The sequence below is a fragment of the Gorilla gorilla genome, chromosome 16, assembly GCF_029281585.2.
Source record: "Gorilla gorilla gorilla isolate KB3781 chromosome 16, NHGRI_mGorGor1-v2.1_pri, whole genome shotgun sequence".
Taxonomy (NCBI): Eukaryota; Metazoa; Chordata; class Mammalia; order Primates; family Hominidae; genus Gorilla; species Gorilla gorilla.
The window spans coordinates 39,169,786-39,183,163 of NC_073240.2; the positions used below are offsets into that span (position 1 = coordinate 39,169,786).

At 34.4% G+C, this 13,378-nt stretch overlaps 1 protein-coding gene across 1 annotated transcript in view; it reads left to right on the forward strand.

Moving 5' to 3' along the window:
- FAM98B (family with sequence similarity 98 member B) overlaps positions 1-13,378 on the forward strand; it is a 32,643-nt gene that overhangs the window by 9,802 nt on the left and 9,463 nt on the right. The window contains exons 2-6 of the mRNA XM_031002466.3: positions 184-329; positions 1,425-1,559; positions 6,364-6,542; positions 9,655-9,735; positions 10,339-10,455. Of these exons, the coding sequence (XP_030858326.2) occupies positions 184-329; positions 1,425-1,559; positions 6,364-6,542; positions 9,655-9,735; positions 10,339-10,455 (658 nt within the window). The remainder of the gene's footprint in view (positions 1-183; positions 330-1,424; positions 1,560-6,363; positions 6,543-9,654; positions 9,736-10,338; positions 10,456-13,378) is intronic.

Genomic DNA, 13,378 nt, shown 5'->3' on the forward strand with positions numbered 1-13,378 from the left:
ACTTATCTCTTTCATTGTAGTGTGGAAACAGCCATAGCCAATTTGTAGATTGATACATTTAATGGCTGTGTTCCAATAACATTTTATTTACAAAAACAAGCAGCAGACCTTGACACAGAGTGTTGGAGGTTTTTTTGTTTGATTGGCTTATTTAGTTTTTAACTTGTATTTCTTCCTTTCTAGGTATAAAGGACCATTGTTAGAAGAGCAAGCCCTTACAAAGGCGGCAGAGGGTGGATTATCTTCACCTGAATTTTCAGAGCTCTGTATTTGGTTAGGCTCTCAAATAAAATCATTATGCAACTTGGAAGAAAGTATCACGTCTGCTGGTATTGCCATTATGTTTTATTTACTTTTCTGTTTAATAGTAAACTAAACTGATAACTTACGGTTTATAGTTTTATCAATAATGTGCCCACTGTACAAAGAAAAATCACATATTCCAAAGAATTTCAGTATGTGGTAGTAAACATTTTTGGATTAAATTTTATATTAATCCAGAATTGATATTTAAATTTGCTATAAAACTATAAGCAATTACTATTTATCTGCTATTTTTTTCTCTTCCTGATGGCTCTGATATCTGCTGTCTAAACCTTAGTATTGTTTTTTAGAAAAAGTAGGGTCTGAATTTGATTATTTAAAAGTTTAATTTTTGAATGGTGCTCATGTTGAATTAAGGCTTAAAATATTATATATATATAATTCCTAATTTGTGTTCTGAAGCTTGTAGCTCAGGATATGGATTCACATAGGAATACTTCTATTAAAAACTTCTGTACTAGCTCATAAAGCTTCTTTAGTTCATTACCATCTTAGTAACTGGAGTCCTGTGGGTCTTTGGTAGAATTTCAGATATTAATAGTATAATAAAAAGAAAAATTAAAAATTGTGCATTCACAAAAGTAGCTTTTTCTTTGAAAAGTATCCTTTTTTCTTAAGAGATGGGGTCTTGTTATGTTGCACAGACTGGACTTGAACTCCTGGGCTCAAGCAATCCTCTCACCCCACCCTCCTAAGTAGTTGAAACTGCAGGTGTGGGCTACCGCACCCAGCCAGATCTAACAGTTCACTTGATGCAAAGTAAAATAATTTGAATTCTAAACATATAACACGACTGCCTACATAATTACGTTATGAAATAAAGATAAGCACTGAGGGTTAATTAGCTGGTTGCATTTATTTTCTGAATATATAGAAATATAGTAGAAATGGATCATTTGCTCTGAAGTGAATTAATAATTATAGCCATAATAATGCTTTTACTATTTCAGTTGTTAACATAAGCTTCGTGATCACACATCTAAGGATTTAATGTGAAAATTTAGAATTGAATGTAAAATGGAAATAAACGAGTAGATTTTATAGTATTGGATTATATGGTAAATGCTCAGTAAATGTTTTGTGATTTTTCTTTTTTAAAGGAAGAGATGATCTAGAGAGCTTCCAGCTTGAGATAAGTGGCTTTTTAAAAGAAATGGCATGTCCATATTCTGTACTCATATCAGGAGATATTAAAGATCGTTTAAAAAAGAAGGAGGACTGTTTGAAACTTCTATGTAAGTTATCTTGAACATTTAAATGCATGTGTTTGACATGGTTTTTATTATTTTCAAGTCAAGATTTATTAATTAATGAAGCATTAGACATTTTGTATATTAAAAAGATTTTAATATTTTACTTAAAATACAAAGCTATCTCAGAAATGTTTATATAATATAGTATAAATTTTACCAGTATGCCTTCTAACACTTGTGATTTATTTGGCCAATATAGAATGTCCTGTGTTTGTGATTTATATAGTACTTTAGTAATTTTTCCTTTATCTCATTCTATCTGTTATTGTTCGTGACTATATGGCTAAACTATATGGCTAGTTTCAGAGGAAACTAGGCACTGGATGATAATTTGTTGATCACTTACTCTAACACCAAGAACTGCTCTGGATACTAGGGATATATGAGGGTTGCTTGTTTTTGTTTTTTTTTTAAGTACAAAATTTGTGCCTTTAGGACACTTTAAATGTGGCCAGTTTCATCAGGGAGGGATTTGGAATATAGGTCATACTGTATTCAAACAATTACCATAAATAGTAAGTCCGTGTTTGTGTTGGGTTCCTTTCATCATTTTTTTACTTTAGGTTAATTTATAATGTTTTTAAAGTTCTACAAACAATGACTATTTGAAAGAATTTTTCTAATACCTTCTATTATTGGAGATTTCTATTTCAGATTATGCCATTTATAAAAAGATTACATGTGACATATTCCTCCTAGGCGCTAGTGTTTTAATAAAGTTTGTTTCATTAGAGATGAAATTTGTGTGTGTGTGTGTGTGTGTGTGTGTGTGTGTGTGTTTAGTGGTGACAAAAGTATTGGCATTGAAATTACCTTGTGTGTGTTGAGTGGGGATAAAAATTATATGCCCTCTCTCTCCATCCCAATACACCATTCTCCATCTTCCTCCCATTTGGTGCGAGTCACTGATTTAATGAACCACTGTTATTGGGAGATCACAGTAACTCTTAGGTATATTGGGACAGAAAGGAACCTAGGAAACACCGACTAGAGGAACTTGCATATCCTTAATATCAGTCAATGAGAATTATGTAATTCATCATGGTTGCCTTTCTCCTTAGCTGCTAAGAAGCTTAGCAATTGCAGTGATACAGGTTTCTGGTACAAGTAGGAATAAAGAAGAAATTTAACAGAAATATATAGTTTTTTTCTGATTATAAAAATAACATGCTCAGGAGGGTGGTGATGAGGAGTTAGTGTTTAATGGGTACAGAGTTTCAGTGAGGAAGACGAAAAAGTTCTGAAGATGGATGGTGACGTCATAGAACTGTATACTTAAAAATGATTAAAATGGTAAATTTTATATGTGCAAAAATTACATGCTTATCATAGAAATCTTAGAAAATACATAAAACATAAAGAAGAAAAGCATTTATAATCTCACTCCCTAGAGAGAATATTGTGTCGTTGTTTTCTGTGTACATACACACACACTCTCACACTCGCACTCACTCTTAAATAAGATTAAGATCCTGTTTCAGATCCTTCTCCTCCTCCTCTTCATTTGATGTGTCGTTTTTCTCTTTATTTCCCTATCACTTGTTTTTTGAAAAACTAAATTGGCTCTGCTATTGACATAACATTATGTGTAATAGATTTCAAATTTGGAGGTATTTGGATTTTTTTCTATTTTAAAATGATTTCCTTGTTTATATTTTTGCTTACTTAGACAAAGATTATGAACATTTAAAATAGTCTCTGGTCTAGATGTATATTGCCATATTTTGCTCCAGAAAGGTTATACCAATTCACAGTCTTACCAGCATCTAGTCTTTCTTCAGTTTGACTGTTTTAATCATATTGATATAATAAGCTTCTTCATGTTCTTTTTGAAAGTGTTTGCAACATGTATAAAATTAAAAGGGCCAAACCCTGTACTATGTAAAGAGCTTTTACAAATCAACAGGAAAAAGGTAAAAATTCACTGGGAAAATGTGTAAAATACATAAGACATGAACACGCATTCTACAGAAAATTTTTTTTTAACTGCTTCTAAGCATGACAAGATGCACAATATCACTTATGACAGGATACTATTTTTCACTCAAAAAATCATAATAGAAGTTTGGGGGAGTAAGCCTTTTCGTATACTACAGACATTAGATTGTGGTGGGAGAATAACTTGTACAGCCTCTTAGGAGGACACATTTTCAATGTCACATTAAAATTCACTTGGCTTTTGGACTTGGCAATTCTTTTGACTTGGCAATTGTTTGTCTATGAATATATATCTATTTCCCCAAGTGTACAAAGATAAATGAAAACCATGTTCATTATGACATTGTAGTAATAAAAAGACCAGAAACCTGAGTGTCCATAAATATAGATAAATAGAAGTGGTACATTAATGCAGTGATGTCACTAGATAGGTAATAGGAAGAATGCAGATAAATCAAATGTGCTGATGTGGAATGATCTCTAAGATATGTTGGTAAATACAAAATAAATATACAGGACATGTATAGCATGTTCTTGTTTGTATAAAAGGAACAAACACACACAGATGGCTACTAGGTATCTTGAATACATACACACACACATGCCTAAAAGGATACCCAAGAAATTAATGGTGATTGCCTCTGGGAAGGGGGAATCTAAGGATCTGCAAAAGGAAGAAGGCTTAATTTTCCCTCTACTGCTTACTATCTGCATGGATTAGCATCGTAAATGCTAAACCCTTGTTTGTACTATTACATGGAGAAAGCATGTTTCCATAAAGCAAAGGTAGACTTCAGCCAAGGTTCTGTCTAAAATATAAATTTTTGAAAAACTGGCAATCTGTTTTAATCAAGTTTAATCAAGTTTTTATTATGAGATGGGGTCTCACTGTGTCGCCCAGGCTGGAGTGTGATGGTGCGATTGTAGCCCCTCAAACTCTGGAGCTCAAGCGATCCTCTCATCTCAGCCTGCATAACTGGGACTACAGGTGTACACCACCATGCCTAGCTAATTTTTAAAAAATATTTTGTAAAGATGGTTCTGTGTTGCCCAGGTAGGTCTTAAACTCCTGGGCCCAAGCTGTCCTACCTTAGCCTCCCAAAATACTGGGATTACAGGCCTGAGCCACCATAGCTGGTCTTAATGAAGTTTTTAAGTCAGAAGGACCTTAGTATAGTCCTCATAAGGAAAGTTTAATATTGGTCTTAAAGTTTAATAATTGATCTTAATATTTTGGTACTTGACTCTTTAAACTGTCATGTGTAGACTGCATGGAAAAGTCTTTAAACCAGTGACCCTCAATCTTGCCTGACCTTGGCAATCACACTGGGTCTAAAACAAACCACACACAGATGCCCAACTCCTACTTCTAGATCTACTGTTCAGAATCTCAGAGGATGGGACCCTGGCACCTGTACTTTTAAATTGTTTTACAGATGTATTTTTGCTCAGCTGAAGTTAAAACTGCTATATTAAATTGTGGCGTTTGTGTCTAATTTTAACTAAACAAATAAAAACAAAGTATTTATTTATGTATTTTTTGAGACGGAATCTTGATCTGTCACCCAGGCTGGAGTGCAATGGCACGATCTCGATTCAGTGCAACCTTCGCCTCTGGGTTCAAGCAATTCTCCTGCCTCAGCCTCCCTAGTAGCTGGGACTACAGGCGCGTGCTGCCACGCCTGGCTAATTTTTGTACTTTTAGTAGAGTCGGGGTTTCACCATGTTGGACAGGCTGGTCTTAAGCTTCTGACCTCGGGTAATCTGCCTGCTTCAGCTTCCCAAAGTGCTAGGATTATAGGTGTGAGCCACCACGCCCAGCCAAAAACAAAGTCTTACCTACCGTAGTGAAGAGTCTGTTTAAAACAAGACTATAATCATTTAAGATTTTTGAGTAATTTTCTTAAATATGGCTATTGAAAGGATTAGATGAAACGGTGAAAGTAAAGGGACTTGTAAACAGTTTGGGGTGATTTATCCTGACTCAAATTGCTCTATGTGCTTATATATCAGTTAGAGCTATATGTTCTCCCCTGACCTGTGTGCTCTGTACATATAAGACAGAGAATAATTTATCAGAGTCTTACACATTCTTATCTGTTCTTAAATTGTTGATTTGGTGGTGGGTCTCAACTACTGGATTTTATACTCTTTGAGGGTAGGCATCATATCTTCCTTGACTTGGCATCCCCATTGTTCACACCGTTCCTGGCTCAGAACAGGTCCTTGGTAGACATGTACTTATTGAAATAGCAATCTAGATCATTTAATATGTTAATTAAAATTGAACTGAAACCAGCTAGTGTGAAATCGAAGAGAATAAAATAAACCATTTCTCTTTTTCCTGGTAGTATTAAATAAATTCATTTTAGTTTTTCGCTTGTAGTGCCCTTTTTTTTTTGTACCCATTCATCTGTTTCAAACTAAGTCTTAGGTTAAACCTCTCTAGGTAAAGTAGATGAAAGTTACGCTGCTGTTTTCTGGGGGCTTGTATCTTTGCCTGCTTAACTCCAGTAGGAGCTGCTAGGGCTCCTCCAGTGTGAAAAGAATCAACCATTTAAAGTGGCATTTACAGTGTAAATGCATTTAATAGGGTGTCTATTTTATATAGCTTTAGTTAGTTGTTTTTTCTCATTTCATTTAAAAAAAATGTAACACTTGCTATGGACTAGGGAATCACTTCGTTTATAAGTGTACAGTGTTCTACAACTGTTGTTCTTTGGGTCTTTGTAAGTTGGCATTATTGGTATTAATTGATACTTGTTTTAAGTGAATAAATAATTTCAGAGAAATATTTTAAGAGATTCTTATACATGTATTAACATTATTTATTTTCTCTTTATTGTAGTATTTTTAAGTACAGAACTTCAAGCTTCACAGATATTACAGAACAAGAAACATAAAAATTCTCAATTAGATAAAAATAGTGAAGTTTATCAGGAAGTTCAAGCTATGTTTGATACACTTGGTATACCCAAGTCAACAACTTCTGACATTCCGCATATGCTAAACCAAGTGGAATCAAAGGTATTATCTTTGTTTTATTTTCCCCAAAATTCAACTGAATGGTAACATGTAAGTGCTATATTAAAAATGAAACTATTCCCTATAATTATGAGGTATACATTTTATTTCAAGAGTTTATCTTCATATAAACCCAGTTTTGGATTCAGACTTAACAGGCATGTGACCTAATCTGTCAGTAGCTAATATTCAGGAATCAAATCTTAATGAGTTACTGGCCTTCAGCTTTGCCGGAGTTTACCATGATAGAAATCACTTAGCAAATTTAAGGATCACTTTCTTAACCAGGGTTTTAATGTAGTATAAGAAAGAAAGAAAGAAAGAAAGAAAGAAGTAAAAGTAGAGTTATCCTACAAAGTGAAAGGAAACTAAACTTTTTAAAAAATGGATGTTAATAGAATTGCAGAGTGGTTTCTTTGGCAGTGAGCATGCAGTTTTTGGTGGATAAATGTTTAGTAAGAGTAAGTGCATTATATAATGAATGGAAGAATGTATTAATTAGTACCCTGATGGGGGTAGTTAAAAACAGCTACAAACTATGTACCTTATGTACTTTGGCATTTTTTTTTTTCAGTTACTAAACAACTCTTGTTCCCTGTCAAGCCATATATTAGAGAGGATGCTACTCTCACAGACCAAATTCTGGCCTAGTTCCTGGGTTTCATTTGTTAAATATGCAGTCCTCTAGGGGAAGAATACAGGATTCATTTTAAAGGAAAATAAAATTCTTGCCTAATCTTCAAGAATAAGTACATAACTCCATTTTTAGACACAGTGCCTTAAATTAAATCCTTGTTCAGTAAAGATCTCTTTTGCGTTGATAATTTATGAACTGAAAAATAAGGTTTGTCTTAATGTAAGAGAATTATAGTATCATTAAGATAAAAACAGAATATTAAAAAAATTTTTTTTGGTAGAACTTGCAAACCAGAGAGTAAGTCTGTGAAAATCAGCTCAAAAACATTCTTATAGAGTTAACAAGTTACTCTTCAGAATTTTTTTCTGTTTTCCTCTGGATGAAGACTGATCTGGGGTTGGCTAAATTTTCTGGGACTATTTCAGATTGAGACAGATTTCTGAGCTCATTATAATTCAAAGAGGCTATTCCATTTTATGGTTTTTATTTAGTATTAATAACATTCTCAATTACCTCTTTGCCCTATTTGAAGTAGTCTGTAATGCCTCGGTTCAAATACTGGCATACTAATTATAAGGTAGTTGTTACTATGGCCATCTTGGCCAAATATTTACTTAAAAGGTCTTCCTACTCTATTCAGTTTTTAACCAAAAGTAAAAATTTTCATGTTTTCTTTCTTCTGCATGTGATGTGTCCAGAAGACACTTGGTTACTATTGGGGAAGGAAAGTATTATTTTCTAACTTCAAGTTGTTCAAATGTGTATTTATAGTGGTATAATTACAACAGATACATAGTGATGGTATAATAGCAAATATATAGCATTCACTGTTCTAAATGTTTACATGAAATAACTCACTTAATTCTCACATCACCCATGTGAGGTGGTTATAAATGTTTACATGTAATAACTCAATTCTCGCATCACCCATGGTTATGGGTAATACATCACCCCTGTGTTGTATTACATAGACAACCATGTGAGGAAACTGAGGTACTGAAAGATCTAATAAGTTAAACAAGCAAATTTCTAAATGGTGGTAGACCTGAGGTTTAAACCCAGGTAGTCAACCTCCAGAGCCTGTGCCCTTAACTTACTCTATAACAAGTGATTTTCAGATTTATTAAAACTATTACGTAATGTTGGAATCCTAGGAATGGAGCTGAATGTGATTACACGTAACAAACTACAAGTATACATTGAGAATCCCTCTGGAGTGAGGAGTTACAACTCATACTTTTTATAATGTATGAAAAAACCTAAAATTGGAGATATTTACAACAGTTGGAGAATCTACAGAAATAGTCCATTTTAAGAAAATAAATTAATAATTTCTTTAAAATATGTACAAATTGTATCAGTAGAGAAATTGTATCATTGTAGATGTAGATTTGCTGTGAAGCTACTAAAGCTGAAGTTTTGGGGTCTCTTATTTGCACAGGTTCTTTCTAAGCTAATTTTTTTAAAACACCATTTTTGAAATGTAATCATGCCATAAAGTTTGCCCATTTTAAGTATATATATATAGTTCAGTGAATTTTAGTATATTTACAGAGTTAAACAACCATCACCAAACTCTTGAATTTAGAGCTTTTCCATCACCCTCAGAAGAAACCTCAACTGTGCCCATTTACAGTTACTCCACATTACAACCCCAGCTTCCAAGCTAATTTTGAATTCTTTCCTTAAAGAGTGCCCCCAACATTAAATAACCTTCATGCTCCTTAAAATCTGAACTGCCGTTGGTTGTTTCCTTTGGTTACCTTGTAAAAAAAACTGTATTTCATTTGGTTTTGTAAATATTTTATTTAGCTAATGATGGATTCTCCAGTCAGGAAGGTAAATTAATCCTTTAGTTAGGAGGATAAATTATTGAATGACCCTGATATTGCTAAAGGAAAAGTAAATGCCTAATATCTTGTTTATCAAAATAAAAATGTTTCAAGTAATTTAAATTAGGGGCTTTGCAAAAGTAATGAAAATATGAATGTGATGACTGTAATTGAGAGAGATGGCTTGCTCCCTTATGTTGTCTTGCTGAACAATGAAACGAGAATACTTACAACTGGAATGTGTACGTAGCATTTATTTGAGAAAAATCAATGTGCTGGTTAAAGGTTTTAGTATCCCTTTTGAAAATTTACTAGAAAGTAAGAAAGTGCTATCTTAAGTAGGAACTCCAAAGTTATTTCACTAAGACACAGATTCTCATAGTAGAACCTAGGTACTTCTTTAGCTGTCTGTGTATGTTCGTTCTTACGCTGGGAAAGAATGTGCTGTATAGCTTGAATGAATATAATGTGCTTTTTTGAAAAAGATACTCTGTATTGTAGTGGTATTCTGGTATATGATGGTATATTTTAATTATGTCACTTTAGTATTTTATTCTGTAGTGTTCAGAGCGATACTTTAAACAAGCATAAGATTGTTTTAAATTAGGAATATACATTTTTCACAATCTTTTATATTTACTTTTAGGTGAAAGATATTCTCTCAAAGGTCCAGAAAAATCATGTGGGAAAACCACTGCTGAAAATTGATTTAAATTCAGAACAGGCGGTAAATCCCCCTTTTTGTTATTAGTTTTATGTAATTAAATTAGTGAATACGACTTAATTTTATAAATGAACATCTATTTTGCAATATGTAGCATGCATATATTATTTTGTAGAATTAAAATTGATTGATATTCTGGAGTAATATGTCCTAACATTTCTTTAGTTAAATTATTAATTAATTTTTAAAAATACCTGGCTGAGGATATTGATAGTGCTCAATGTGCTAGCACAGTTGTGATTTGAAAAGAACAGAGGCTCAAAGCCAGCAAGATGAGTTATTGGTATTTTCTTTCCTTATTGGTCCAGACTGCTTAGCAGGTAAATGTTTTACTTAAATTAACAAATTTGATTATAGATAAAGTATACTCTACCAACGGGTGGAGTTTAATTTGTATGTTTAATGTCTTCTGGATATCATAAATGTTCTTTCAATTATGCTTTAGTATTTAAATAATTTACCATAAAGTCTCATGGGAACAGAAAATGGTCAGTAAGTACAACATCTTTTGACTCAGTAGGAAGTACTTAGCACAATTTTCAGATTTCTTTTCTTTGCAGAATGAAAGAATCTAAAGTTTATTATTTTTGTTTCCAAATTTTTTAGGAACAACTGGAAAGAATCAATGATGCTCTTTCCTGTGAATATGAGTGCCGCCGAAGAATGTTAATGAAACGATTAGATGTGACTGTACAGTCCTTTGGATGGTCTGATAGAGCAAAGGTAAGGCTGTTTTCCCATATGTGTCCTGTAGGTGGTAGCCTATAACAGCTCTTCTGGCTTGCTTGTCTGTTGTGTAACCATGCCACATTTGTACTTCATCACCATCTCAACTACATGCCCAGGCCAACTACTGGTCTTACAAGATGATCCTGGTCTTGTATAAATCCCTGTTGCATATAACTTAATTTCTCCCCACATTTTTGACATTTATTTTAAGCTCATAGATATTGTGATTTATGCCAGGATATGCATAAAAGAAGGGGCATCATATGAGATAATGAGATAGATACAGTGAGCAGCATAACAAGAAAGCAGGATATAAGAATAGTTGCAGGTAGTACTGATGCCAACAGGCCTTAAAAGTATCTTAAGGCTGGATGAATATAGATTGTGTTTCAGTTGAAGAGGGGGTTGGGAGGTGAGGGCATTTCCAAATTTGAATCTCTTCAGATAGCTTTCTAAAGAGCTGTCTCCCATCACTCCCATTTTATGCCTTTAATCTGTACCCATTCTTAGTCTGGGATCAGTCCTCACCCCCGCTCTCCCTACCCTGCATCATTGCCTGGAAACTCTCCAGGCAGTAAGCTGAGACAATTATAGGGCTTCTTCTCATTTAGGGATCATTGTCCTGTGTTCCTTGATGTCCAGTGTCTGACCATCATTGGTTCACATCACATGGGTTATCCAGTTTTTTAGTTGTTTCAGGTGGGAGAGTTAATCTGGTGCCGATTACTGTATCTTGACTGCAAGTGGAATTTCAGGTATTATTATTTTTACATTTTTTGAATTAACTGGGCAGTTCTTCTGCCCCATGCTAGATCAGTTGGGGTCACTTATGCCAGCAGTTCCCAACCTTTTTGGCACCAGGGACTGGTTTCATGGAAAACAGTTTTTCCATGGAGGGTTGGGGGGCAGGGCGATGGTTTTGGCATGAAACTGTTCCACCTCAGATCATCAGGCATTAGCTTCTCATAAGTGTGGTGCTTCTGTTACCTTCTTGTCTTTCACATGATGTCTTTTTCCATGTGATATATTAGTTTCCTGTGGCTGCTGTGAAAGTTTACCACAAATTTAGTAGCTTAAGTAATACAGATTTATTCTCTTAAAATTTGGAGATTAGCAGTCCTAAAGTGAAGGTATTGGCAGGGTTGCATTCTTCCTGGATCCTTTAGGGGAGAATCTGTTTCCTTGCATTTCCTAGCTTCTAAATGCCACCTGCATAGTTTAGCAGTTGGCTTCATCTCCTCTCTTCAGAGCCAGTAGCCCAGTAGAATCTTCCAGCCTTTCTCTCTCTCTCTGCTTCCATTGTCACATCGCCTTCTGTCTCTGACACTCCTGTCTCTCCCTTATGAGAACCCTTGTGATTATATTAGACCCACACAGATAGTACAGAATAACCTCTCCATCTCAAGATGTTTAACTTAGTCATACCTGCATCTGTAAAGTAACATTCACAGGTTCCAGGAAATAAGATGTGGACCTCTTTGGAGGGCTAGTCAACCTACAAAGGGGCTTCTAAATGAATTTTATTTTTTCTTGCACTGTATTTCTGCAATATGATAAAATGCTTTTTTTTTAAAACTATACTTTAAAAAATTAGGTCTTCTAATGAGTTCTCCATTTTCTGTGTACTTTTTCTCTCAGAAACTTGTATCCACTTACTGCAGTTTTGCTGTTTGCATGGCTATCCTTGGCTGCTCTACTACCTTCTAGATCCCATGGCTCACTCTTTGTTTACCCCTTGTTCTGCTGTAGGAAATCCACAAGTAATTTCCAAACAAGGAGTGCATAGGAGGTGATTTTTGTCAATCTCTTTGCATTCTGAAAATGTTTAGTCTGCTTTCACATTTGAATATAAAATTCTAGGTTGAAATGTATTTCTCTAAGAATATTGAAGGCATTGCTTCATCGTTTTCAAGTATTTTGTGCTGCCATTAAGAAAACTGACTCCGTTCTCTGTGTTTTTATGTGACCTGTTATGTTTCTCTGTAAGCTTTTGGGCTCTTTATCCTTGGGGTTCTGAAATTGCACAATATGTGTTGGTCTGAGTTTTTTTTCATTAATTGTGCCCTACTAGATGGACCTTTTGATATGTAGACTGTTTTAGCTTTTATATTTTCCCTTATTACTTTTTCCCTTTTGTTTTCTGTATTCTCTTTCTGAAATGCTTTAGTCAGATATTAAACATTCTAGATAGACTCGCTTAAGTTGTTTTATTTTTTCTTCTCATTTTCTCTCTCCCTTTTTTGATTCAGTTTCTCAGAAATGTTTTTAACTTTATTTTATACTTGGTGTTGAATTTTTGTTTCTGCAATTATTTTTAAAATTTCCGTAAATTCTTTTTGATTCTTGATTTTTTAAAAATATATTTTGGTATGCTATCATCTTGATTAAAGATAGAAACTTTGCTTCTTTTTTTTTTTTTTTTTTTGCTTTCAATTATCTGTTTCCTCTAGCATAATTTTTTGTTTATTTGTTTTTCTTGGTCTCTCCCATGTTGGTGGCTTCTTCAGCTGCATGGTAGTTTTTGGTTGTCCATATTTAAGAGTAAAGCACCAGCTGGCCATGGTATTGTGTGCCTGTAGTCCCAGGTACTCAGGAGGCTGGGGCGGGTGGATTGCTTGAGCCCAGGAGTTTGAGGCTGCAGTGAGCTATAATCATGCCACTGCACTACAGCTTGGACGACAGAGCAAGACTCTGTCTCTAATGATAAAGACAGTTGGGGTTGGGGGGCAGGTGCTGTGCTCACACCTATAATCTCAACACTTTGGGAGGTTGAGCTGGGAGGATTACTTGAGGCCAGGAGTTCAAAACCAGCATGATCAACATAGCGAGTCACAGTCTCTTAAAACAAAAAGAAAAGAGTAAAGCACTATAAAGCCTATTGGGAACTACAGTCGTTATTAGGGATCGTTAATGTCAG